The sequence below is a fragment of the Gopherus flavomarginatus genome, chromosome 25, assembly GCF_025201925.1.
Source record: "Gopherus flavomarginatus isolate rGopFla2 chromosome 25, rGopFla2.mat.asm, whole genome shotgun sequence".
In the NCBI taxonomy this organism is placed as follows: domain Eukaryota; kingdom Metazoa; phylum Chordata; order Testudines; family Testudinidae; genus Gopherus; species Gopherus flavomarginatus.
The window spans coordinates 7,461,049-7,488,582 of NC_066641.1; the positions used below are offsets into that span (position 1 = coordinate 7,461,049).

Below are 27,534 nucleotides of genomic sequence, written 5' to 3' on the forward strand. Positions count from 1 at the left end.
CTTCGTGGCAGTAGCGGACCGAATCAAAGGGCTTCCCATTTCCTCACAGAGGATATCCTCGTGGGTAACGTCCTGTATCAGGACCTGTTATGACTTGGCTCACGCCCCTACGGGCCATGTAACTGCACACTCCACCAGGGCACAAGCATCATCGATGGCTTTCCTTGCCCGTGTGCCCATCCAGGAGATCTGTAGGGCGGCGACCTGGTCCTCCATCCACACCTTCGCTTCCCATTACGCCCTGGTCCAGCAGTCCAGAGATGACGCGGCCTTTGGCTCTGCAGTGCTTCATGCCGTGTCTTCTCATTCCGACCCCACCGCCTAGGTAAGGCTTGGGATTCACCTATGTTGGTTTTTGTGTTTATAGGTGGTGATGGCCTTGGAATGGAGATGAGCAATCACTCGAAGAGGAAAAGATGGTTACTCACCTTTGTAACTGTTGTTCTTCGAGATGTGTTGCTCATATCCATTCCACACCCGCCCTCCTTCCCCGCTGTCGGAGTAGCCGGCAAGAAGGAACTGAGGAGCGGGTGGGCCGGCAGGGGTATATATCGAGCGCCATGGCGGCACCACTCTAGGGGGCGACCTGCCGGCCCACTGGAGTTGCTAGGGTAAAAAGTCTTCCGACAAACGTGCACGCGCAGCGCGCACACCTAACTGGAATGGATATGAGCAACACATCTCGAAGAACAACAGTTACAAAGGTGAGTAACCGTCTTTTCAGTTAATTGAGTTCTTTTTTCAAAAGTCCAATATCCCTTTTCATTTCCGATATCCTAATCCTTACCTGTTAATGGATCTATAAGAGGTGAATGTAGTAGATTTCTGAAGTAAGTTTTTGTTTTGTAAACTCTGCACTATGTTTTATGTCGTTTTTAAAGAAAAACAGTTGCTCCTGGACCTTGCTTGCATCCTGATGATGTCCACACACTTGGAACGTACAGACACTGTTAATATTTCACGAAAGACCCTGCTATGGACCCCAGCAGTTTCTTAAAGCTTTTCCTTGTTGCTGATTTGAGTACTATTATCTGGAATCTGTGAAAGGAACTTGAGTTGGCGTAGTAACATAAAATCAAGAGTGAATTTTTGAGTAGACAAAGGCTGTATTTCCTTTGAACACTTTATAGAAAAAAGTAGCCCCATATGGTACTTTACTTCCTAGTGAATCAGCCTCACTACTACTGGCACAGACACACCCTTGTGCATTGTAGGGAACATTTCCCAGGCTTTGCTCTTTCATTTACTTAGTAAACAAACACCTGCAACAGCAAAGTGGTTAAGTCTGGCAAGGCCCAGCCATTAAGATGCTCCAGTATCTAGTATAAATGCGGTCCTTGAAGTGTACTGTATTTGGATGGCTAGGTAATGTGGTTAAGACCATCCACCTATGCAATGTAAATCTTCGATAATAGAAATTCATAATGTATTGATCTCATAAGAACAGCCACACTAGGTCAAACCAAAGGTCCATCAAGCCCAGAATCCTGTTCTCTGACAGTGGCCAATGGCAGGTGCCCCAAAGGGAATGAACAGACAGGATATCGAGTGATCTATCCCCTGTCACCCGTTCCCAGCTTCTGGCAAATAGAGGCTAGGGACACCATCCCTGCCCATCCTGGCTAATAGCCATTGATGGACCTATCCTCCATGAATCTCTCTAGCTCCCTTTTGAACCCTGTTATAATATTGGCCTTCACAACACCCTCTGGCAAGGAGTTCCACAGGTTGACTGGGTTGCATGAAAAAATATGTTCGTGTGTTTGTTTTAAACCTGTTACCTATTAATTTCGTTTGGTGGCCCCTTGTTCTTGTATTATGAGAAGGAGTAAATAACACTTCCTTATTTACTTTCTCTATACCATCACGATTTTATAGACCTCTATCATATGCCCCCTTAGTCACCTCTTTTCTGAGCTGAAAAGTCCCAGTCTTGATTAATCTCTCCTCATACGGAAGCCGTTCTATACCCCCTAGTCATTTTTGTTGCCCTTTTCTGAACCTTTTCCAATTCCAATATATCTTTTTTTGAGATGGGGCGACCACATCAGCACATAGTATTCAAGATGTGGGTGTACCATGGATTTATATATCTCATTATACCAATGTTACTCCTTTATCTTACTCTTTCCATCCTGGTGCATGAAGATATCGTAAACTGAGTCAGACTGCATATCTTAAGTAAACATACTGTGTTTCTCCTTTCATTTGGATAAGAAGCTAGAAATGACACAAGATTTGAAGCTCTCCATGTTGGTTTTTGTGTTTATAGGTGGTGATAAACTAAGCATCTCCATTGTTTTATAATATCTCTGAAACTTCCTAATATTGCCCTTAGTGCTCTTCTTGAGGATTTCATTCAAATAGTTTTGTTTTTAGGCGGAGAGGATATTCTCTGAAGTAAGAAGGATTGAAAACTACAGAGTTGAAGGCATGGAGATTTACTCTACAACGCTATGGCATCTTCAGAAGGATGTTGCACTTTCAGTCCTATCAAAAGATTTAACAGACATGGATAAAAATTCACCAGAGGTATAATATATTGTAGTGGTGTATGTTGCTGCGTACAGTTATTTTCTTATCAAGATTAAAGATAATTAATGAGTCAGAACAAACTCAGTAAACTCTAGTCTAATTCGAGTATATTTGTGTAATAGAACTGTCTCGTATAAAGGCTACTGGATTACCTGGTGGATTGAGGATGTCTGTAACCATTATAAAAAAGACATGTCAGCCTGCATGGAACAGGCTGAAGTCCATTAATCCATCAGTTGCAACTTTCATTTGCTTAGCCCCTTTCATCCAGAAAGATTTCCCCGTCATTTATTCACCCCGACGCATGGGAGGGAGTGCTCTCTATTAGGTAGAAAAGAGGTGTGCAGGGGTTTTGTTGCTTGCTCCACTATTATTTTAATGTCTTTCTGTAAGACCCTTTTCCCTGTAGTAAAATTTTAATTAACTGACCACCTAAAATTTGCTAGATATCATCTAAACATGTAACGCATTATGGTCTTAAATTTGTCGATGAATCAAACAATAGGCTGTCAATAGAGGTGGCAGTTGTGACTATATGGACACATAGTAGTGTAAGGCTGTTATGTGCAAAATGTCCTGTCCATTTTAATGAGAACTGTAACCTATAAACATGCACACTTTATGTATTATTAATGTTCTTTTATTTGAATTTATAATTTTTTGTTCTTTACATTTATTAGAGTTCAGAAAAGGTAAGAACCTTTTAACGTGTGCTTTTAGTGTGTTAGAAGACTGAGGAGAAGGGTGGAAAGTTATGGAGGATAGCAGGACAGGAGAGGTGCACATAGGCCTGGGGAGAAGAAAGGAGGAAAACAAGAATAGAAAACCTGTTCGTTGCCAGCAAGCAATTCTTCACATGGAGAATAGTAAATGTCAAGTAAAATGTCCATTAACTGCAGCTAGACGAGTCTGGAGATCAAAGAGAAATAGAGCCTCCAATAATATGAGGTGATAATGTTGCGGCTGGGGACTCTTAAGCTCTGATCCCTCAAGTTGTGATGCAGGCTGCTGTATGGGATGGAGTGGGGGTTTCTACTGGAATTTGCTGTTCAGGGTGGGTTCCCCGTTACTCTGCTGGAGAGAGTGAAGGAGTGATTAATCTTGACTGTAGCTGTCTCCAGCCCGCTGTTATTGCTAGTGCTAGAGCTGAATAGCTGACTGCTTACAAGCTCCATATTGTGTAATACCTCTAGTATTTAACTGCTGCTGACTTGCCGTGTCTCCTTGGGCTCTTGACCTCTGTATCTCAGTTTTCACTATGTATAAAATGCATCCAATCCTCTGTCCCTCCAAGGAGTGAGACTTAACTAATATTCTTTAAAAAGTGCTTTTAAATCCATAGATGAAAGCTGTTATATACGTGTATGCATCATGCTCTAGGTAAACCATTATGTGTATCATCCTAGCAGTGGCTGGCATGTCTCACTGCTGGGATGAGGCATGCCAATACTCTAAAAACACAGCTCAATAGAAGAATACCTGTTTAAATCAATTATTTATCACCCTTATGTTGTAGAAAGGGGATTTGATAGTGACTTTGCAATGTTGCTGTTTACTAGGCGTGGTGTGCTGCAGGAAACTGTTTCAGCTTGCAACGGGAGCATGACATTGCAATCAAGTTCTTCCAGAGAGCCATTCAAGTTGATCCAAACTATGCGTATGCCTACACTCTCCTGGGGCATGAATTTGTGTTAACAGAAGAACTAGACAAAGCATTAGCCTGTTTTAGAAATGCAATCCGAGTCAATCCTAGACATTATAATGCATGGTAAGTTGTCTGTATTTTTTTTTTTTTTAATGAAAGCACCAAGGGAAGAAGTGGTATTTTATTGTTGACTGCCTTTACATCTTGCAAGTGTAAGCACTCTGTTATAACAACTTGGATACTTTTTTATTTCTGCCACTTGTCACATGAAAGAGTATCTCTGTCTGTTACAAAGAGGGATCTGACAACGGATATCACCATCACTGTTGCTGGATGGTAATTAGTCTCTTTTGTTTAAAAAAAAATGCACGTACTGCACTGCCTTATGTTCTCATAGTATCACATATAATGCATTGTCCCACTTCCATTTGGTTAAACATTTTTGTTCACTGGCACTGCTCCGTTTCTTCAGTGCTGCTCTATGCCAGCCGAGGCGGTGAATATAAATCCTCTTAGTAGCAGATGGGGGACAGGAAAAAACAAAGGTTTTTGGTGAGACTACCCTTACAGAAGGAGGTCGTCCAATCTGCTTACTGTATTCCCATTGATTTCTTGTTCCATGGAAGGAGAAGCAACTTTACTGTTTTGTTGTTTGTTTTGTTTTGTTTGTTTTTTTTTATCTCCTTCCCCTAATTCTTGCCTTTGTCGGGATTATCTGATTTTAAAGCAGAATACATTGTTAGTGAAGAGCTTTTTGTTTTTATCATTTTCCTTCTCTCTCTCTCCCTCCAGCTGTCTTGTATCCTGCATCATCCAGTTGTCAGTGTTGTTTTCAATCACTGAAAGTCTGAACATAGCTAGCCCCCAATATAGGCAGAATTTTGTCACAAAAGTTTCATGTGATTCCCGTCTGCAACTTTTTGTAGGAAAAGCATACTATCTGGGCTAACATAGAGGATCTTGGGGAAACTAAATTAACAGTCAAGGAATTAGCAATTCTTTGGTTGCTTATTTGTATGTATTCCACTCCTGATGTACATGAACCAGAGATGGGAATCTTTTGACTAGAAGTGTCCTTTGGCCCGTGCCTGAATCTATCTCCTAAATGCCCTGACACCTCTCGTTTCCAAAGACACAAAAAGGTGAAGGAAGCCCAATCCTCCTCTCAGTTCCTTCTGACTTCCCATGGCTCAGAGACAGAACTGCAAGCAGTGTCCTTTGCTCTTGTAGACTTGTATAGTTAACTTTTAGAGTAGTTCTAGTATAGTTTTGATAGTGAAGCATCTGCTAAGTTCCTTTATAGGTAATGCTTTTTAGCTTTTTGTTTTCCCCCCTTCCCTATTGCCCAGTACTCAGTTTTCATGGCAGAACAGAAAGCCTGGCGCTTTGTGAGATGGCTGTCCCCTTTAAGGATGACCACTCAAAATGTTTATTTTGCTTAAGTGAGCAGCACATCATGAGCAAATATTCAATTTGTTCATTTTCAAAATGAATGAAAGCTAAAGAAGCTTGTGTGAAACTTTTTTCCAGGTAAACAAGATCTGTTGGAATCTGAGCAGTCTTCTTCCAAAAGTGCCCCAGTGACCGTGGGCTTCTACCAGTTTAATACATGCTGCAGCAGTTCTTGCTCTCAGGCCTTCATCAGAGAGGGGTAGGGCTCATCACCACTCTTTGAAAAAGCATTAGAATAGGTCACCATCCAAGGGATCTCCTAAGAAAAAGGCATAGGTACTCAGTGCTGAATGAGGTTAAGGGGTAGCACAAGGCCTGTGTTTGTCTCTCTGGCACCCCAAAAGACCTCCGTGTGCATGTTGGTACCTGCTACTAAACAGCCCCTCGCAGTTGCCCACACTGTTGCCATGGTATCACCTTCAGGTCTCCTGGCACCAAGAGTGGTATTGCTATTGGCTTTATCAGTACCAGTCTCATAGGCACAGTCCTGGCACTGAGGATATCTGATTTAATGTCGGGTTACCAACTCACTCTGCACTGAGCTTCATGGTACCAAGGGATTTGGCAGTGTCCAAATGTCCAGAGTCTCTTCTGTTTTCTTTAGCCATTAGAATTCTTACATTGGTATTGAGCTCTACTAAACTCTCAGCACTGTGTGTATGTATGGCACTGGCAAGAGATGTCCCTAAAGAAATTACAAGGACTCCTACTTGGTCTACTCCACCTCCTAGAGAACAAGTATTTCTTCTCCCCATCAGCCTCAGAGCAGAAGAGGGAGGATTCTCTTAATTACTCTCCAGTCTACCATACAGCTGACAAGGCATCTAGGGCACATGGACGTTAATGTAGGCACAGGGATAATAGGGAGGGACATTCTTCTTGGGGACTCCCCAGGCTACTTACACAGTTTTGCCCAGAGTCCTCACTTCTAGCCTTACTAGGCTCTTTGAAGTCCTCAACACATTAGAAAGCCCAGCTCCTCTACCCGCTCCAGGGTCAGATCACGTTTTCCTGTACCATCTACAAGAGTTCAACCCTGTCAGCATCCTCTGATCCCTCCTGCTCCAGCACTGCAACTGCAGGGCTTTGAGGAGCAGCGTCGCTCTGCCAACCTAACTCCAGCTGCCATTTCTTCACTCTCACCTGATACAGCTATAGTTCTAGCTATGCCAACACAGCTATATGATAAGACCTTTCAGGATCTCCTTAGAACAGCTAGCTGAAACACTAGAGATTATGGTAGAGATCATACACAAAAAATCTAACAAATTATTAGACTTCTTATGTACTTTGTAACAGGAGACATTAACATAACCAGTTAATGAAGATCTGTTTGTCACCTCAGCTGTGCGAGTTCTGACAGCATACCTCCGACACCATAGAATGTAGATAGGAGGTACCCAGTTCTCTTGTCAGGGTTCAAATATTTTTATAGTTGACTCAGGAGTAGGCCACTTGTCACCCCCAGCCAGGAACATATAATACAACAATCAGATGTGTTCCTTATTCCATGCTCTGTTGGACGGATGTATGCTTGCTCACCAATCCCTCTGACTTTGAGGGTGTTGAGAGAGTTCAGACAAAAAGCTGCATCTATGATACTAATGGCATCCGCTTAGCCCAGGCAGTTACCAGTACCAAGATATGATGAAGCTCTCTCTGTATAGCCTCCATTAACGTTGCCTCCAAGACCAGCTTCACAGTACCTCACGTCCTGGAGGATGGCTAGCTAACCAGCATGGAGTAATCTTGTTCTAAAGATGTCCAGAGCATTTTGATTCACAGTAGAAGGGACTCCACAGGACTCACAAGGCCAAGTGGAAAAGATTCATTATTTGGATGGAGCATCATTTCCCTTTAGAGTCTGATGTTACCAGGATTTTTGAATGATCTCCTCTCCTTAAAGAGATCAGGATTCTCTTAGCTTTAAGAGTACACCTAGCGGCCATATCTGCTCACCCACTCACTGTATTCTCACACGCTGTGGAAAAGAGCCTCCTTAGTGGCAGTTGCTTCAGCTTGCCAGATAAGTGAATTACAGGCTCTCATGGCAGACCCACCAGGGTCCTACTTAGGCCTCCTAGCATCAGGTTCCTTCTTGAGTCACCAAGAGTGGAATTCATGTAGGCAGGCAGTCAAAGGGGGTGGGTGGGAGGCTATTTACCTTACAGTAACTGTGGTTCTTTGAGATGTGTGGTCTACATGTGTTCCAGGACCCGCCTTCCTTGCCTTCTGCTACAAAGTCTTATTGCCTGATTTCTATATTGATGAAGGAACAGAGAGCTGATTGGCCCAGTCCCACCCTCTGATGCCCTTGGGTGTAAGGGTGCAAGGGCACTTCATGTGCAAGCCAGTGGATACTGCTGGCCAAAAGATTCCACTTTCCAGTACATAGTTATTGCTTCTCTCTCTGCAGCTCTGTACACAGTTTAACTTCAGATCAGATTTCCTTGTCTAATCAGTTGAAAGTGCAACAGCTACAGTTATTCATCGTCCAGCTGGGCAGGGTGAACTGGTGCCAAAACCCAATTGTGAATTAGTAGATACTATAGCTAGTTTGTGACTGGAGGGGTTACTGTCTGAGCTAACATAGTCACTAGTGCCTGGGACATTAAAGGTATGGCTGGCATAAACTGTCTGACATCCATGGAGTTGCTCCCACTTACACAAACAGTGAATTGGCCTATTCTGTTTTAGCAGAAGATAATCTTAATTCTGCAGTAGAATTACATGACTCAGATGCCAAAATTTGAAACAATATGTTGGGTGCTGCTATGGTTACAATGTACGTTTACCCAAACTGCTTTAGCGGAAAGGCTTATATGGCTATATCTGAATCACAAGAACTTCATTGTTTTCCATTGATCTAATCTGTCAAATTAATGTGCCAAAGATCATTTTCTTCTGCCAGCACACACTTAATAATAAAAGTTGGTTTGTGATAAATCAAACTTTATCTGACAAACTTGTTTTGTCCTTGCAGGTATGGGTTGGGAATGATTTATTACAAACAGGAGAAATTCAGCCTAGCAGAAATGCATTTCCAGAAAGCACTCGATATCAATCCTCAGAGCTCAGTCTTACTCTGTCACATCGGAGTAGTAAGTAGATTGCATTTACGGTAATTCTATCCTTGTTCTGTTTTAATCTGCTTTTTATTGTGTGTGCTCACAATAGAAAAAGCATATTATGGACCGAACTTGAAGCAAAGGCCCTGCTCTTCTTCCACTTCTGTGCAAAATTGTATTCGCACACACATTTCTGGTTTTTGCAGCTACGAACACCTGTATTTGTCCTGGAACAGTGCTATCATCTCTGCCTCCATAAGTGTTTTAAAATTTACACCCTCAAAACTGGACAGTTGTGCTCATGTGGGTGATGGCATTTGTGTTCACACTTGAGCAGTTTTTGCTCTTTCACAGTGTGGGCACATACACAAGTAGCGTAGGGATCTGAAAATCAGTCCTCATATGAGAAAGTTTTAAGGAATTGAGTATTCATAGAGAAAAAACTGGTAATTAGCTCATTGGTCCTCAACTGCTAGTACAAACCCTGGAACTGGCACTTGGGGCTCCCCCACTCTACCTTTAATGAAGTTCTGTTTGGGGCCTCGGGGCCTCCTTGCTCCTCCTCATCTCCTGAACATCTATGTATGTGATGACCCTTAATTCTAAGAGTAGGGATTTCTAAGCAACTTGTGTCAATTACTAGCACAGTTAAATAGAAAGCAGTCAGCACAGTTGATATGGCCAAGATCTTACTGTGATTTAAACTAGTATAGAGGCCTGAAAAGACTGAGCCATTGTTTTAAGTCTGTCCGTTTGCCTGTGAAGGATTTATACAACTAGAGCAAATGCTCTGTTCTAATATAGAAAGCCGTTTTTAATACGTTAATGATTGTTTGAGTGATGTGGGGCAGACCAGTATCATGGCGGTTGGTTATGTGCTCATCTGCAGACACTTTTCTCACTTGCAGTATGGTAACAAAGTTTATAAAAGCCCTTGGTTAAGCTTTTCCTGCCCCTGATTCTGCTATGTCAATGGGTTTTCATTGCCTTTATGTTCTAGGGCTGGGGTATTGAACTAGTTTGGTAGTAATGGCTAAATTACCATTCTGCTAGAGTCTGTGGGCTCGGAGTAAGAAGCTTACTAGAGAGAGGTAAATTGTGCAGTCTTATCTGACTCCAGAATGAGCCTCTCTGTTTGAATATTGCATTTTAAAGGCACTCCACTTCGTCAAAGGTATTTTTTAGTAGTCTTCTCGGATCCTGCCTTCCCCTCATTTCTTTGAAAAAGAAAGTCTATTAACATCATCTCTGTTCTGTTGTAGGTCCAGCATGCACTGAAAAAATCTGAAAAGGCTTTGGATACTCTAAACAAAGCCATTAACATTGATCCGAAGAACCCACTATGCAAATTCCATAGAGCTTCTGTATTATTTGCAAATGAAAAATATAAGGTAAGACATGGATGCTAGAAACTGAAGTCTCTCTAAATTCCTTAGGGTCTGCAGCTGTCTGAATGATGATGAATTAAAAGTTAATCAAATCTTGATTCTTATTACTTCATAATGGAAACTATGCTTGGCTCCAAGAATATATCTCTGTCTGATCACACTGGCTATGACTGTTGGAAAGACCTGCCTCTTTTGCCAGTGTAATACTGCAGCCGTTGTAGTCATCCTGGCATTAATGTGAATAGCTCTTTATATTTGAAAGGAAGCCTTCTGGTATCATGAGAGCTACTTGACTCCAGTTAACCAAGTCTGTATTTGGTAACCACTTCAGCACTGTATTAGGAGTTCTGTCCTTTATAACAGGTGTTTCTTGAGGGATAATCTTTGTCGGGTGTGTTAAAATCCTTCTGCTTTCAATTTAGGGGTAGAGGTTGGTTTTTTGAAGGTGATCTCTGACTAATTTTAAAAAAACAGGAGTACTCGAGTCGTGGCACCTTAGAGACTAACACATTTATCTGAGCATAAGCTTTCTTGGGCTATAGCCCACTTCATCAGATGCATAGAATGGAACGTATAGTAAGGAGATAGATATACATAGAGAGAACATGGAAAAGTGGGAGTTGCCCTACCCCACTCTAAGAGGCTAATTAATTAAGATGAGCTATTATCATCCCACCTTTTCATGTTCTCTGTATGTGTATATATCTAAAATAGCAAATGTAGTCTGATGCAGAAAAGATACAGAAGTGTTCCAAATACACTTCTTTCCTAAGGAAGTACATATACAATTACTGACAGTGCCCAGCCTTCTTCAGCCTTAGATTTTACAAGAGGGAAATTTGGCTCTGGATTTAAAAAGATCAGACCCTTAACATTTTTTTAATGTAACCAAAATGCCAGGAAATTTAGTCTGAGCTCACCAACTGCACTCTCGTGTGGTAGCAGTCTGACAGTAGCATCTGTTAGCCCATATTCTTCAATAGAACATAGACTCTCCACACTCATTCCAGCAGAGACCATATCAGTGACCTGCTGTTCAGGTGTCAGTGATTTTGCACTTCTCTGAATTGCCTGATTTTTATTTATGTACTATCTTTTATCCTTGCTGTCACTTTACCATTACAAGTTATCATTTGCCCATCGTACAACTGTTTTAAAAAGATTATGATATGAATCACTTGATTGCCTTTTAATTTGGTGTTTGCATTTGTGTTCTTATGGTAAGGATGTCAGTGAAGCCCTGGAATTATCTTTTTCAGCACAGATGAACATTTTAAGTGTGAAACTTCTTAATTTAAAAATGGAAAATCTGAAATTCTTCTATCAAGTAGGAAACTAACTAAAGATACCCAAAACAATCACTCCAGTGATTTAAAACCATATCAGATTGGAAGAAAAAATCATTATTTACATTTTAAAACGTTACTCTTATTCAGCCTGCATTTGCTAAAATATTACATTTGATTGTGCAATGGTTGTTCACAGAGGAAAGTAGCAGTCTGAGGTTTCTATATGGTTAACAAGATGGATTCCAGAAAAACTCATGAACTAACTGTTTTTTAATTAACCAGTTTATTATGATGTAATAAAAGTGGAGTGATGCAGATACTGGCTCACACTTACTGGGAAAACCATTTAACTTTTTTTCCCCCCTCTTTTAGTCTGCTTTACAAGAACTTGAAGAACTGAAACAGATTGTTCCCAAAGAGTCTCTTGTTTACTTCTTAATAGGAAAGGTAAAAACTGAATATAGTTCTATGAAATATAGCTGTGATCATAAGTACCTGTGATTTCCTTTGGTGCAGAGAAACAAGCCTAGGTGCTAGTTTTCTCACTATCGTGAAGCTACTTCCATTTTGGACAGTATTCTGAAAATTCCCACATAGACATATATGCCTCACCACATATAAACTGGCAACCGCATTTGAGATTAGTTCTTGATCAAAGTGGGCTGTTTGAGCTTGTCCTAGCAGAGCTCTATTTCTGAAAAAATTACTTCTGTTGTTGGAGCCTGAAGCCCGATTTTACCATGCCACCGTCCTTTGTCCCCACCATAATTGCACCACTGTCATTTAACCTTGAAGGACAGTGTATTCTACGGACTATGGAACAGATTCATATAAAAATGCCTGTATGAAAACAGGTGCATGATTTTCTGTGCATACCTGCTGCACCTTCCCCTGAAAATGTGACTCTAAAAGTACAGAAACTTTGGTCAATACAATTGCAGAAATAGTGTGCTGGATAGAATCCTACCTCATCTGGGGATAGAGCCCTATCTCAACTCATGTCGTCATCTTAGACATGCATTTATAGAAACCTGTTGTAATCACATTCTAGTCCATTATCAGAAATGCTGAACAAGGAATGCCTGCAGAATAATATAGAGTGTAAAACACTTACACAGGGCAGGCAGGACTTCTTGTTTCATCTAAAGATCCCTACACAACAACTACATGGAACCAGGTTATTTTGGAAGAATGAAGAGTTGAATTCACCTTTATTGAGATTTGAACCTCTGGATATTGGGAGTCTAGGGGTTTTCAAATCTAATGCTTAACCCACTGAGCCGCACAGTAACACCGCTAACAAAATCCACCTCATGCAACTTCCCACTCTATTCATTCATGTTGCTCATTTTGGACCTGCTGTAGTGTTCCCTAACTGGGCCTTGGATGTTTGAGAGAAGTCAATTTCCATCTCCTTTTTAGTACATTTATTTCTAATTAAATGAAAACTCGTGTCTTCACGTTTCACAGTGTATTAATATTCAGAATGTTGAACTGAGCTAAATGGATGCTGCTTTCTTTTACACTTGCTGTTAGTTTTGTCTTGCAGAGATTTCCATTTCCTGTGGTTCAGAGCTATATCGTACACTCCATGCCTTTGTTCTAACTGCAAATAGACTAAAGCGTAAAACCTTCCTTCTGAAAGGCATAATGATGGCAATATAGCATAAAGGGGTTGCTGCTTTTGTGTTCCTAGGACAAACCTATTTTAAATTAAAAGAAAGTGATGCTTGTGAAAGATGACTGGCTAATAGCTCTGGTAATAGAAGTCCTCTCTTGATAAAGAATATACAGCATGGGCAGTAGCAATGCCACCCCCACAATGTGCCTCAGCCCTGTTCTGCAGCCTTAAGAGGATCACCTGAGACTATATCTGGCGTGAAAACTAGGAAGTGGACTGAGACATATTCATTTCATGTAGAGCACCAAATAGCCATTAAATGATGGTGTCTTTTGATCATTGCCAATCTGGAATGGATTCTGTTCAGTCACCAAGAGATGTGACAGGCCCTGTATCAGAGCTCTTTGAGACATTCGGTTCCTTCCTGGACGACTGCTTACAATGCATGCTAATGTCCCATTCATCCAGCAGTCTTTCACAAACAGTAGGAATTACGAATACCACTTAAAAATAACTATTGGCTACAAGCCAGTGTTGGATAAAATGATATCAAGTAGCAACTTAATGGAAAATGTAGTGTTAATGTTTTTATTTTTAGGTTTATAAAAAATTGGGTCAAACTCACCTGGCCCTTATGAATTTCTCATGGGCAATGGATTTAGATCCTAAAGGAGCCAACAACCAGATCAAAGAGGCCATTGATAAACGTTACCTTCCAGATGATGAGGAACCGATAACTCAAGAAGAGCAGATCAGCGAATGTTATCCGTATGAGTCAGGTTTGTATTTCCAGCTCAAAATCCAAATTAACTGGTTTTCTAGTAGAAAGATTTTATGTTCCTCAGTAAAGCAAAAGCCCAGACTATAACTGCTTACCTATTTGCACAGCAAATGGCGACTCCAACAATTCTCTTACTGCTGATCTAGCTGGATCTACTTATAATAAGCACTTAATGAAAGATTGTTAGATTTCTTAAGAGATTAGTTATTTAATATTAGTATAAGGACTAATCTTTGCAGGACCTAATAAACTCTTAACAGTATTTATATAAGTCATATCTTAATACTTTTTACAAGACAATTATACACCCTGCAACCTGAACCTTCTAGTAAAGGGGGATCTAATCCTTCAGGTATCTGAAGGGTGTAACAAGCAAGGAAATAATGGAATTCTTTGTTCAAGAGCCCAGAGCAGCATAAGTGTAATGAGATAACTTAAACAAAGGAAAACTTGGGTTTGATGTCAAGGGAAAATACCCCTAACAGTGAAATGTGTTAAATCTTGGAATTCTCTCTCAAGGAAAGTTGTAGAAGCCCTGTTGTTTGAAACTATGCAAAATTAAAGCACTAAAAAAATACACCAGAGGGAATGGCCTAAATCTTTCTCATCTAATTTTTTATCCAGAAATATGGATGGTCATAAATATTGATGAGCTTGACATGAACTAGAAAATGGATGGATAGACTGTTGCAAAAGAACCATTTTGTTTTCTTCATTAGGCAAACATGTTACTATAGAACTTAAAATTCTTATAGTCCATTGTAAAATTGTATTGAAAACTTTTTCTCAGATGTATTGCTGGTGTGTATCCCATTGATTTTAGTGACACCTTCCAGTAAAACCATAGCATCTTGTTTTTTAAAATGCTTTTTATTTTCTGAAATGGTAAATGTTTTTGGTTTTGTTCTTCTGTCTAAACTAATCTAAATGTTCTAGTATATCGTTCATCTACACCCAGCAGATGGAGACAGAGCACTTAAACTTTTCAGAGGTGACTGCAGCTTCTGGAAATAAGCACCACAGAAATTTTGTACTAGGATCCTTCTTTAATTTTTTTTTTTTTTAAAATAGAAGTTTGAATTCACCAGACATTACTTAAAGCCTTCCAAATGTAAACCAGTGCAATCCTCCTGACTCTGCAGACAGACTGAAAAGATACCTCAAAGGTCTAAACTGCCAAGTGACCACTTTAGCATGTGGTGAGCCTATTGTAGAGGCTTTTTAAAACATGTTGGCTAACGTATTCTAACACACCTTTAAGTCCCGGTCTAGGCAAAGTTTTTAAAGTAAGCTTTAAGAAAGGGACCGTGTCTTACTTCTGGGAAATGCCCAGCATACTTCTGGGTATTATGCAGGACTGCTATTTCCCTTGGCATCAAAACATTTGGAAATTCAGATAAAGGTGAAGGTACTTCCATAGTCTAAACTGTGCTACCTAAAATTTACCTTTAAGTAATACAGGTAGGCACAATCAAGCTGCTTAGAAAGTGACCATCTCCTCGAGCTATTTATCTTGCTTTACTGCAAATTTTAACAAAGACAGAACTTGTTGAGAACTGCTTCTTACCAGATGAACATTCATTTTGCTTTGCTGATCGCCATGAATATTGGGGGAGGGGGGGCCTAGGAGGGGTTAGATGCATTTCCTTACCATGCTCTGGACTGTGCCTGTGTACAAACTGAATGAGGGCAGAGTAGGTACAGTATTTGCAAATAAACTGATTTTACATTTTTTTTTAAAGTCGTCTGTATAAGCTGACATTTCTAAATCTTTTACTAGCGTCAGTTCTTGTGCTGTAAACTTCACTCTGTCACTTGCAGCATGGGGGCTCAGAGTATGGCAGTAAAACCTGCTTCCATCCTGTTTTAATTTCACTATCTCTGAACACTTTACCATTGTAAATACTAAGTAGTCCTTAAACATTACAGTTTTGAGATGAGAAGATTGATCCAAGCTATCAATCTCTATGGGGCAGGGCAGGTAGGCATATCAATCTGGGCTTCCCCGTTCACTTTATAATGGGATCAGATCTTATCAGTCTCTCTCCTAGCTCATTGATGGGAGGTGGTTAAGGAGGCTTTAAAATAATGAGGGTGCTTGTTTTTGCAAGATGCACATCATGTTGATTCCCTTCTCAGCTCTTTTAGTCCATGGCTACACTGGCACTTTACAGCGCTGCAACTTTCTCGCTCAGGGGTGTGAAAAAAACACCCCCCTGAGCGCTGCAAGATACAGCGCTGTAAAGCACCAGTGTAAACAGTGCCGCAGCACTGGAAGCGCGGCTCCCAGTTCTGCAAGCTAATCCCCATGAGGATGTGGAGTACGTGCAGCGCTGGGAGAGCTCTCCCCCAGCGCTGGCGCTGCAACTACACTCACACTTCAAAGCGCTGCCACGGCAGCACTCCCACAGCAGCACTTTGAAATTTTGAGTGTAGCCATACCCTTATTTAGATCTTGTTAGACTGGCTTGGGGAGAGTGGAAAAGAACTGGGTTTTAAAGAGGAGAGAGGTTACGTGGCATATGGGATTAGAAGAGATAATCCAGGGATGGGGGCAGTGTGGGGAAAAGATTACTGGGGATGGGGGAGTGCAGAACCCTCTATATTTATAAGCTATGATAGAGCCTTGTTGCCACTGTTTTCTAATGTGGTGGACTTGCTTATGTAAAATGTGCATGCCTTCTACCGAAGAGCCTAATCCCTTGTTTGTGTTTTAAAGTTGGCACAGATGAATCCCAAGAGAGCAGCATGACGGATGCAGATGACACGCAACTCCATGCAGTTGAAAGTGATGAATTTTAACCTCCAAAAGCCAGTATCTGAGCTTGGGTGTGTGATTGGTACTGTTGTGTTCTCTCCTTCCTTCACGTACTGGGTCTTCACGTCACTGAGCCAGCATTGTCATTATTCTCCACTGACACCATGAGTGCACCACTCATCAGATTTTCAACCTACACCGAATTAATGGCAGTGCAATGTTTAGCTGCTACTGAGACTGACTTGTTGGCTCTTATACCTTTATGAAATGACTCTTTGAGGAGGAAAAACATATTTTTTCCAACTCCTCCTTTGTTGGAGAGCTATCATGGAAGAAAGACTTGTGGTTTGCTCTAAGTGAGCCGATAGATGTGGGAATAGAAGAAGAAACTGCTTCCTTAGTACTTTCTCCAGAAACGTGTCTCAGTTTGATTCTTTCTTGGTAAGCAGAGTGCTGAACTTCCATTTCCAGGTTCTTCAAAGACAGCGTTAAGTTTAGGATGGGACAGGTTAAAAACTTTTGCATATTATAGTGTAACTTAAATGCCAGGGAATGTGAATAACCTTAAAGCCACAGTGTCTCCAGTGAACAAAATACAGTGCACATGCTCGGGATTCAGAGTGTGTCAAAATATTATAACATCTCCGGTGTCCCTACTTAGTGTAAACTTGTTCTTAGCCAGAGGAGCACATTGCACCATAGCAATTATTACAGAACGCTTTAATATTCTAGCCAAGAGTTAATTTATTCATCTAACTTCCAAAATGTCAATTGTTGTCTACTTAATACTTCAGTGAAACAAGTCATTAATGTGTTGCATCTTCTTCAGGTGCCCCTTGGATTCGGTTCTGATGTTCAGAGAATAAAAAGTTTTTTTATTGTAAGAGCAAAATAAAGAGAGACGTATAGATAAAATTGTAATGTTGAAAGGATAAAAGTAATATAAGCCACAGTGACAACTTGTTTCTAAGTAGATAAAGAAGCCAGGAAGACAGTGTAAGCCTTAACACAATCAAAACCTTACAGTAAGATGCATCAAATATTTGTCTAAGACAGTATCCTTTTAAAACTATTTTGTAAAGTATTGTCTGAGCAGGATGCAAAAATGTGCAATTATCTTATTTTTTTAATCCATTCTTTAAGACTCTTGGAGAAAATTCTCACTCTATATCTGTAGGAATTGAGTGCCCTGGAGGCTGTTTCTGTGAGAAGAAAGCGAGGCTATATTAAAGAATCCAAAATTATCTTTCTCTGTAGCACTCTGCAACAAAGATTGGTGCCCTTTATGCAGTGACCGTAAAGAGTGTATGATATCATAAGTTTTTTAAAAAGCAAATTATGCACAATAAATTGGGAATGATTCAAATTTCACAGCAACATATTTGTTGTGATCAGTCTTAAAATTTGTTCTGTTCCTTTCCTTTTAATGTATATTGTTTTTAGAAGACCTTTAGTTACCATTAGTAGAAATTTAATTTTTTTTTAAATATATATATATTTTTTTTTAGTGTCCTTGTCCTAGATTAGGTACAAACATGTCCTATCACACCTACTGTTTGGTTGTGAGAAGCATTTTTTACCGTAAGGAGAAAAAAATTCACAACACCTGCACAAAAAATATTCTCCATTATTCTGAAGTGGGTAGACAAGCAGTGAAAATAGGCTGAACTCCAGTCATAGTGAAAATCTCTAAAACATGGGAGGTGATATTGGATGAAGCTTTGTGCTTTTGTCAATACTGTAAATCTGTTTATTTCTGAAAATGAACTAGATCTCATTATAAATCATGCAAGTGTTTCAGCGGAGTAAAGAGTGCACTAGATGCAAGATTTCTTTGGTGCTAGAAAAGTATTGCAGTTAGGCTCTTGCATGATAAACCATCCCTTCAAAGGAAAACACCAGGGTTGAAATTCCCCAATGGAATTGTACTATAGTAAAGTATCCTCACCTGCTGTTCACATGTAGTAGTCATGAAGTTACCTATATCTGCATGTTTTTCTTTCTTTTCCCTCCCAGTCTTAAAGCAACTGTAGCACTCCAAGATTTGCACCTCCATTATAGGGTTTCCACAAGAGTGAGTTACAAAGAAATAACACATCGTACAGTCTGGAGCTACAGTCTGTGTGAATATTAGCTGTACAGTATATTTGGCTACCTTTTGGTAGTTGAAGTTTACATTCTCTAAACAAAAAGCAGGAGTCTCTCTCTCTCTCTCTCTCCCTCCCCATGCCCCATATACTTGAGAGCTGGAAAATTCTGGTTTTAAGCTGTTAGGCGAGGAGTCGGCAACCTCTGGCATGGCGCTCACCAGGGTAAGCACCCTGGCGGGCTGGCCAGTTTATCTGTTGCATCGGCAGGTTTGGCAGACCACGGCTCCCACTGGCCGCGGTTCGCTGTCCCAGGCCAATGGGGGTGGTGGGAAGCTGCAGCCAGCACATCCCTCGTCCGCACTGCTTCCTGCTGCCCCCATTGGCCTGGGACAGCGAACCACAGCCAATGGGAGCCACAGTCGGCCGAACCTGCCCACGCGACAGGTAAACAAACTGGCCTGGCCCACCAAGGTGCTTACCCTGGCAAGCGACGTGCCAAAGGTTGCCGACCCCCGACTTAGGCCTTGCTGACCAGGTCTTAGGCCCCAAATTTGATTTAGTTTTATTCCTTGTCTGTTTTCAAAGCGTATGTGCTAACTTGGAGATTTTCCTGAAACAAATGCTGTTTTATTTGGGGGCCAGAGATGGAAACTAGCAAATCCCCCATATGGGAAAAAAAAATCTTGAATTTCCTTTATAGCTGTTTAATTTTTTAAACAGTTTTGTTCTTTAAATGTTGTAAACTGTTATATTGGAATTCATTTTTAAATACCCAGCAAAGGGCTCTTATCTCAGATAAGATTTTTAAAAGATGCAAATTCTAAACTGAACATTAGTGCTCAAAATATTAAATTGTCCCCTGCGTTAGATGTACGTCATCACCTACATTTTATTTTTCTCAAGAATTGCAAGTTACGTTTAAACCATGCTGCTATTTTACCTTCTTAAAAACCAACCGCACGAAAACCATTATTTTAATCAATCTACTTATCTGCTCTTTGAGGGGCAAGGGAGGCAGAATGTGAACGCGCTCTGACACCCAAACTAGAGCAAATGTGTTCACTGAAGAATTAGGGGACTGTCATTTATTAATACAAAAACATGCAAAAATGCAAAGTGTGGGTGTGGTGTGTACTATTTGCATTGAAACAATGTAATTTGTCTTTTTTCCTTTTTTTTGCTTTTCCTGACTTTTATTTCATATATTGTACAGTCTTAGAAAAAAGTCTTTTCTGTTAATATATTTGCAATTCATTAAAGGATGTGGAAATCCAAATAAACTACTTTTAAAAGCAGTTTTATAATCAGGTGCTTGATGTATGGATCCCTCCCCACACCCACCCTCCCAGAGAAGCGGATGAGTTGCTCCCTGAGGGCCCAGTCCTACAAGCACACTCTCCTTATTGAGTTCAGTGGGATTTCTCACTTGGGAAGTGTTTTCGGGGTTATGGCCTAACTGTGGCTGCTTTTGTCTGCTGCTGGTTGACCTACTAGGCTGAAATAAAGGAAACTGAGTTTTTCTTCTTGATGGATTTGGCACTCTGTGACAGCCTCTTTAAGCACAAACCCGTACAAGCGGCATTGTGAGTTCTGCACAAATGCAGGCACACTCCTCAGCTCTGACCCAGAAGGATCAACTGCGGGATGTTGGTCATCTTGTCCATTCAGTCCTTGACCTGTCTGAAGAGTTAGGTGGCATTTGTGTGTGTGTGTGTGTGTGTTGGTGGGGTTGGTTTGTTTTAATGGAAACTATCTGCAAGTATTTGGCAGTGGAACTTTCATAACAACAGTGAATATACGTGTTTACTGAGATTTAAACAATCTATAGTAATCAGATCTATTGGGTAATGGACACTACTAGGTGCCTTCATGACAGGAGACAAGATCAAGAGAAACCTTTGGCTCTTGACACACCAGTGTGTGCTGCTTACGGTGCTGGTATATTCTCTGGTGACTAGTTAAAGGGTCACAACAGTGGGGTGAAACTTTGACAATGGCTTCTTTTCCAGCCACAATATTAACATAGCAATCATTTGGTGTGAGGAAAGAGGAGAAATAATGTATCTATATAGGAGAAAAGGTAGCCCAGACCAAAATACCAAGTAGTCCCCCTAAAATCACCCATTCACTGATGCCAGACTTTGAAAGCATGTGAGAGACCCACGTGGAGAAGGGGGAAGTGACTACCCTAAGAGCTGTCAAATGTACAAAGACAATCCTGAAATATTTCTCATCTTTCCATTTTGGTAACCTGAGGTTTGTTACAACAATGTGTGACATCTTCAGACAAGTCCTCTTTTTTTTTAAAATTGGCTGTGTTCCTTTAATTTGTGGCAACTTTACATTGTATAGGAGGTTTTCTTTTACCTCTGCCCTGATGCAAAATACAGACGAAAATGTAAAGGCTCCAAGCCTCCCTCTCCTTTGTTTTCCCACCTGATACACTAGACCAGTCTGTGGTTGATAGGGAACAAATTCTGTACTCTGCTCCCATGGACACTATTACATATTGACTTTGGCACAAGACTATTCAAACCTGCAAAAGTATTGTTTAGTGTTCGCAGACAAAATATGTTTAAATACTGCATTGTAGTTACCAGCCTTATAATACAAGCAAGGATTTTGTTGCCAGAGGAGTATTTGGATCTGAAGCAGACTATATTTTGAGCAGCACTGGGAAAAGTCCTCGCTGAAATTAAATAAACACCAATATTGAACTTTTGTAGCAAAAAAAGCAAGATTTTTGCATTCCATATTCACTTGTAATAACTTAATTGCATACTGGATCTAACAACTATCTGTACATCAAAAGTAACCAGTAACAAATGCTTCAAAGGAAGGTGCAAATATATACTGTAATGAACACTTATGTTCCTATCTGAGAAGTTTTGTTTTTAACCCCAGGTAGATAATGGTTGAGATATTTGCCTAATTTTTTATGTCCTATCTAATGTAATAGGATGTTCTCTTTATCCATGTCCCACTGAGCTCTTAGACTATCTCTTGTGACAGAGAGTTCCACAGGTGCACCAATTTTTTTATTAATGTTTTTAAATTTTAGTGTGAGATTTTTTTCCCTTCTAATTCCCTTTAGTTTGTTTAATTTGCAACTTTGTCAGATTTCAGAACTTAAAGGAAAACTGAAAACACGTAATATTTCCTTACTTCTGTTGCTTATGACTGTCTAGTAAAAGATTAATTTGAATTGGGTTTTTAACCATTTGTGTAAGCTATCTTACTTGTATCTCATCCTGAACAATAAAACTAGAGTGGTTAACTTCACTTCCTTTTTCTCAAATATTTTGGTGTTTGCTGCCTGGAATAATCTTTCAGTAATTTTCACTGGTACCTACAAAACTTTAAAAATACTATTTTATATTAAAATACCCTTTTCAACAAAAACATAACAAACTTGGGAACCTAATGTGTTGCCAATGACCTTCTATTTTAAAAAACAAAAATCCTTTATGAAACGCACCATCTCAACCTTCCCTGCTACTCTGTGGATTTTCTCTTCACATCAGCCACCACTCAAATGTGGCTGTGGATTGTCGTGCGTCAAACACAAATTCAGTAGAAAAGAATCAAGGTACTTATTTTAACATAGCTTTACTGGAAAGGCAGTTGAGACATCTTCCCTGGGGGATTTTATATTGAAACAACGGAGCTTTATCTATCACTACTGCTACCTTGACTGTTGGCTCCATTTCCTGCTCTGTTAACATGTCTGAACTAAAATGGAGCTTAAAATTAGACATAATTGTATAAGAAAAGTCAGCTGTAAAACAAAACTAACACTTCCCTTGTGACAAGGTGGGTAAAGTAATATCTTTTATTGGATCAACTTCTGTTGGTGTGAAAAGCTTTTGAGTGGTACAGAGCTCTTGACTATCCTGGGACCAACATGGCTGCAACTATACTGCATAAAACTTTTCCTTGTATACAACTGACCTAAGCAAAGTTTCCAGCCCATACTATTGAGCACAGCCAGGCTATATTCACTATTCCACTTACGAGGGTCTTGCCACAACGTCGCTTCTGACTTCCAATAGCTGCATCCAACTACTTCACGGAGACCTTGCACTTCGCTGCCTACTCTGCCAAACCATGCCTACTGAGACTTTAAAAGAAAGAGCCAATAAGCATTTTGGGACAGGGACTAGCTCTTTGTTCTGTGTATGTACAGCACACAGCACAATAGGGTCCTGCTCCATGAGTGGGGCTCTTAAGTACTACCCTACACCAATAACAATAGTTGCTATAGTTTACAGTCAGCTAGCTCCCCACTACAGGTATGTATTGTAAATCATGGGATTTGCTTCAAGACACAGCCATGCAATGAAAAGGATTAGGAAATAAAAACAGAAGGGGCTTTTTTTTTTTTTTTTTTTTTTTTTTTTTTTTAGTGTTTGTATTGGTCTAAATTTCAAAGCCATGCTCCTACACCCTTCTCTACAATGAAAGTAGGATTGGACCTTAAGAATTATAACTGCACACACTTGTCCTCCCCCCAACACCCCACAGAATAAATAAATACCCCTCTTTCATTTGTTTCTGTTGTCTCTAATCTCCCTATTTCTTTACTAACATATACTTGCATGTGAATGCCTTCCGCCATCTCAATTTATCATTCCTGTATAAGGAACTGTGCTATAGTAGAGACAAGAAGTGGGTGGGGAGCTGTTCATTCTAGCCCACGGTCACTTGCTGGGTGACCCTGGGCAAGCACAATTTGTGTGTCTTCGTTTCCTCAAAGCAGTCATCCCCAGTGTTAGCAATTTGCATATTCCCTAGGGCAGATTATCAAGATTTTATTCATTGTGTGTAAAGTGCTTTAAGAGTTTCCACTGGAAACTTATGAAGAAAGCAAACTATTCATCCCGCTGGATTATTAAAATGGAATAATTCACTTTCTAACTCTTAGACCAATCACAGAAATATTGTGCAATTTGGGACTTTGGTGTATGCATTGTTTGATATCAATAAAATTACAAATAATATCAGATGACTGGTAATCTGCACAGCCTTTACAAAGAGATTGTACCTGGTTCTACCTCTTGATTTATTGCTGCTCCTGAGAATAATTTCTGATACTGAGTTGTCTTCTCACCTACTGCCATTTTGCTGAAGTGAATCCCCTCCAAGTGAGAGATGCTTTAAGGGATAATATTACACAGGATGTCAGAGTCTTGCCTCTGTGCTGTTCAAACTATACTTTTGTATTATGGTAGCACCTAGAAGTTCTAAATTAGATTGAGACCCCTTTGTGATCAGTACTGTGCAAACTCCTAGTGAGAGACCATCTCTGCCCTGAAAAGCTTACAGACAAAGAGGGGGAGAGAGAACAGGCACTAGAGAGGTGAAGTGACTCGGCTGTGGTCATCCAGCAGGTCAGTGGCAGAGCTGTGAATAGACCATGTTGCCTCACCAAAGCACTAGACAGGGGATGGGATGGGAAGATGGAACTAGAATGTCTTGTGCCAGTTGAGATCAGATGATTCTGGAATGTCCTGTGGCAGTTAGCCTGGGTGGTGGGAGAGGGACTGAGGCTTGTGCAGCTGTACATAAGGAGGAGAGATGGAAGGCTATGAGCCTTACTCATGGATCAGGACCCCATTGTGCTAGGTGCTGTACAAACAGAACAAAGAGACAGTCCCTGCCCCAAAGAGTTTACAATGTAAGTTTTTCTAAATCTATCATTCTTGTGTATTTTCCTCCCCATTGAGTTCATTCTTGTCTGAGACGTGCTGTTGAGAGGTACAGTACATGGCATCTGCCAGGTTTGGCCTGGGGGGGGGGGTGATCAGGGTGGCCACCCTGACAGCCAGCTTTTGGGGGAGTGGTGTGTGTGGGTGTCACATTGCTTTGCCACCCTGAGTGGGAAAACACCTGGGAGGCCCGGGCTTCAGAGGGTGACAGTCATAGCGCTTGCGATATCTATGTACCAGGGGGTGGTGAATCACTCTGTTGGCCATGAATATCCACATAGATTATCTCAAGTCTCCTGTCATTAGCTGGCAGGAACAGGTCACTGAGACACCTGGTGGATAATGAACAATGCACCCAATGACAGGAGGCAGGTGCCTATATTGGGGCCTGGGTAGTGCTGTGATTTCTAACAGGGGCAGGCAGCTGAGAGTATCTTCCTTGTGAGTACGCTGCAGTTCCTATACTTCAGGAATGCCGAGTGAGACCAGAGATATAAAGTTAAAACCACACCATTAGGTACAATGACAAGAAGGGTCCTACAGACTCTGAGCATGCAGACCCCACATGTGTCTGCTGCACCAGCAGCCTCTTCCACTGGGAGGCCTTTTTGTGATTACACATGACTAATCTAAAAGAGACAGTACACAATATTACTACATGCATCGCCTTCATTCTATTCCCATTGAGAATTGGCATCACTTTGACAGCAGAAATGAATGTCACTGGATTACAAAAATCATAATATACAGTACACTCAGTGCTGGCGACAATCCAAGTGGAGATAACACTTGGTAAACTGCAGGAATTCTGGAGAATAAGCTTGCTAACATCTGAGGCTATGGCTATACTGTCAGGGCATGGGTGCCCAAAACTTGTATGGGGCTTCTCCAGCCTGCAGGGCTGGCTTCTACACTTGAGCATGTGTGTGTGTATCAAATAATTCAGAAAGGAAAGCGATACAAATATATCAGGATGACAAAGTTTAGATGCTAGCTATGAGAGTCCACAGCTATGTTCAATGAGGGAGAACAGGATAAGTTACACTGAGAACCTGTTCCTTTCTCTGGCTCTTCAAGCAGCCAGGAGGCATTGGAAGGGATGGAATGTTAGGGTCAGAAAGTTCCGTGGCAGTTGGGACCAGCAGGTTCCGTGGCCGTTGGGAGCAGATGGGTGACAAAGGTTCCGTGGCAGTTGGGAACAGACGGGTGGCGAAGGTTCCGTGGCAGTTGGGACCAACAGGTTCTGTGGCCATTGGGAGCAGAAGGGCGGCGAAGGTTCCATGGCAGTTGGGAGCAGATGGGTGACAAAGGTTCCGTGGCCGTTGGGAGCAGACGGGCGGTGAAGTTTCCATGGCCATTGGGAGAAGATGGGTGGCGAAGGGTCCGTGGCCATTGGGACCAGCAGGTTCTGTGGCCATTGGGAGCAGAAAGGCGGCGAAGGTTCCATGGCAGTTGGGAGCAGATGGGTGACAAAGGTTCCGTGGCAGTTGGGAACAGACGGGTGGCGAAGGTTCCGTGGCAGTTGGGACCAACAGGTTCCGTGGCCATTGGGAGCAGAAGGACTGAGATGGCTCCAGCCCGTGTTGGCCAGGAACAGAAGGCTCAAGATGGTTCCGTGGCAGCTGGGAACACACGCGTTCAGAATATCCCAGAGCTGTTGGTAAGCAGATGGGGGCAATGACAGCAGCAGGACACTCTCCTGCCCTTGCAAAGGAGGGGATAGAAGGTGAACAGCCAGGGAGGCTAATGGGCCACTGGGTAAAGTCAGTGAGAAGAGCCCTGTGGCACACAAGAGCATGAGGCGAAGAGAGGGAAAGGGAGGGAGAAAGACAGAGAAATGGACTGAGGAACGTCACCCCCTGAAAGCTAAGGGGGCTCTGAGTTATCTCATTACCCTGTTTGGGGGAGGGCTGAAGTGCTGCCTCAACTGTTTTTTTTTTATATAATAAAAAACCTCCGTTTCCTCCCCACCCCTCATAAATTCCATTATTTCTAGTTGCTATGAACAGAAGTTGCACTCGCAGGGCCCAGATCCTGGCTGCTGCTGCTTTGCAAAGTTGGCAGAGTTGGGTGGCTGAGGCTTCCCCTAGTATGGGGCAATGCCTGTGTAGCACAAAACCTGTGTTAAAGAAAATGCCCATTAAACTGAGGTGTGCGTATTTGAAACAATGGCTCTGAAGATGAAACCTGCTAGTCACTGGTCCAGGCTGGGCTCTGCAGACTGCCTGCCTGTTTTGCTCTGCCTCCAGAGCTGCTTACATGGACAAAGCCTCCTTGTGACCCTTCCTCTAAAGACACTTTACCTCCAAAATGTGCTTTTAAAGGCTATTTGAGGTTGTGCAGCCTTGCTGATATTTTGAAGCCCAGTCTCCCCATCCAAAAGGTCATTCTTAAGGGGGCCTCCTGCAAATGTGCCTTTTTTTGTTTTGTAATTACCTCAGGAAATCCCTGTTAAGGGCTATTGGATGCGCCAAATTTAATTTGATACCAACAAGTTCTTGGGTTTAGTTGGGCTCCCAGAGGAGTTGGTGCTTTTTAATCCTTAATCTCCAAAAATGTACCTTGGAAAATTCTTGTCAAAGCCTGAATTTTATTTAATTATTTATTTATGGTGGGTAGGGGGAGCCCTCCAAAATCCATCAAGCACTGAAAAGAATTTTGAGGTAACTTTTTTCAGAGAAGGGATTTAAATGCATCAAGTCCCCAATATAAAATGAATAATTTTTTGGTACTAAATTAAATTCATACATTTTTTGAGGTATTTTTAAACCAATAAGGATGGAAATCAAATCATTCAGTATCCAATTAATTTTTTTATGTTGGAGTCCATCACCCCCCAAAAAATTACCTGGGGATTTGAAGCTTTTTAATCCCTCTTCTGAAAAAAATTTCCTCTGAAAATTCTTCTAAATCCTCGTTGAAGCTTCTTATTCAATTTTGCGTCAAAATGCTTGGGCCCAAGTGCCTGTTGTTACAGCCTAGTACACAGGGCCATAAAGACAGGACATCCAGAGTAGAGAAAGTCCCTGGGTGGTATAATGGTACCTCTGATCTTCGCCACTCAGTCTGCACTAAGGAAAAGGAACTAGGAAATCAACAGCACCCAGTAAAAAGTCACTGCCAATGCCACCAAGACTCTTCCTGGAGCCGAGAAATCTGTGCCCAAGCCAGTCCTATGGGTCATTTTAGTCATTAACTG

The 27,534-nt window shown here is 41.3% G+C and overlaps 1 protein-coding gene across 8 annotated transcripts in view; it reads left to right on the plus strand.

The window, feature by feature from the left end:
* Window positions 1–19,922, plus strand: part of CDC27 (cell division cycle 27) — a 54,864-nt gene extending 34,942 nt beyond the window's left edge. For 4 of the 8 annotated variants that reach the window (XM_050935149.1, XM_050935148.1, XM_050935152.1 and 1 more), the window contains exons 13-19: window positions 2,380–2,532; window positions 4,095–4,303; window positions 8,616–8,733; window positions 9,963–10,091; window positions 11,750–11,824; window positions 13,597–13,777; window positions 16,499–19,922. In XM_050935149.1, coding sequence (XP_050791106.1) covers window positions 2,380–2,532; window positions 4,095–4,303; window positions 8,616–8,733; window positions 9,963–10,091; window positions 11,750–11,824; window positions 13,597–13,777; window positions 16,499–16,581 — 948 coding nt within the window. In that variant the 3' untranslated portion in view covers window positions 16,582–19,922. Of the gene's footprint in view, window positions 1–2,379; window positions 2,533–4,094; window positions 4,304–8,615; window positions 8,734–9,962; window positions 10,092–11,749; window positions 11,825–13,575; window positions 13,778–16,498 lie in introns of those variants that run through there. The other 4 variants (XM_050935155.1, XM_050935154.1, XR_007771515.1 and 1 more) reach the window with 3 other exon arrangements.
* The last annotated feature ends 7,612 nt before the right edge of the window (window positions 19,923–27,534 follow it).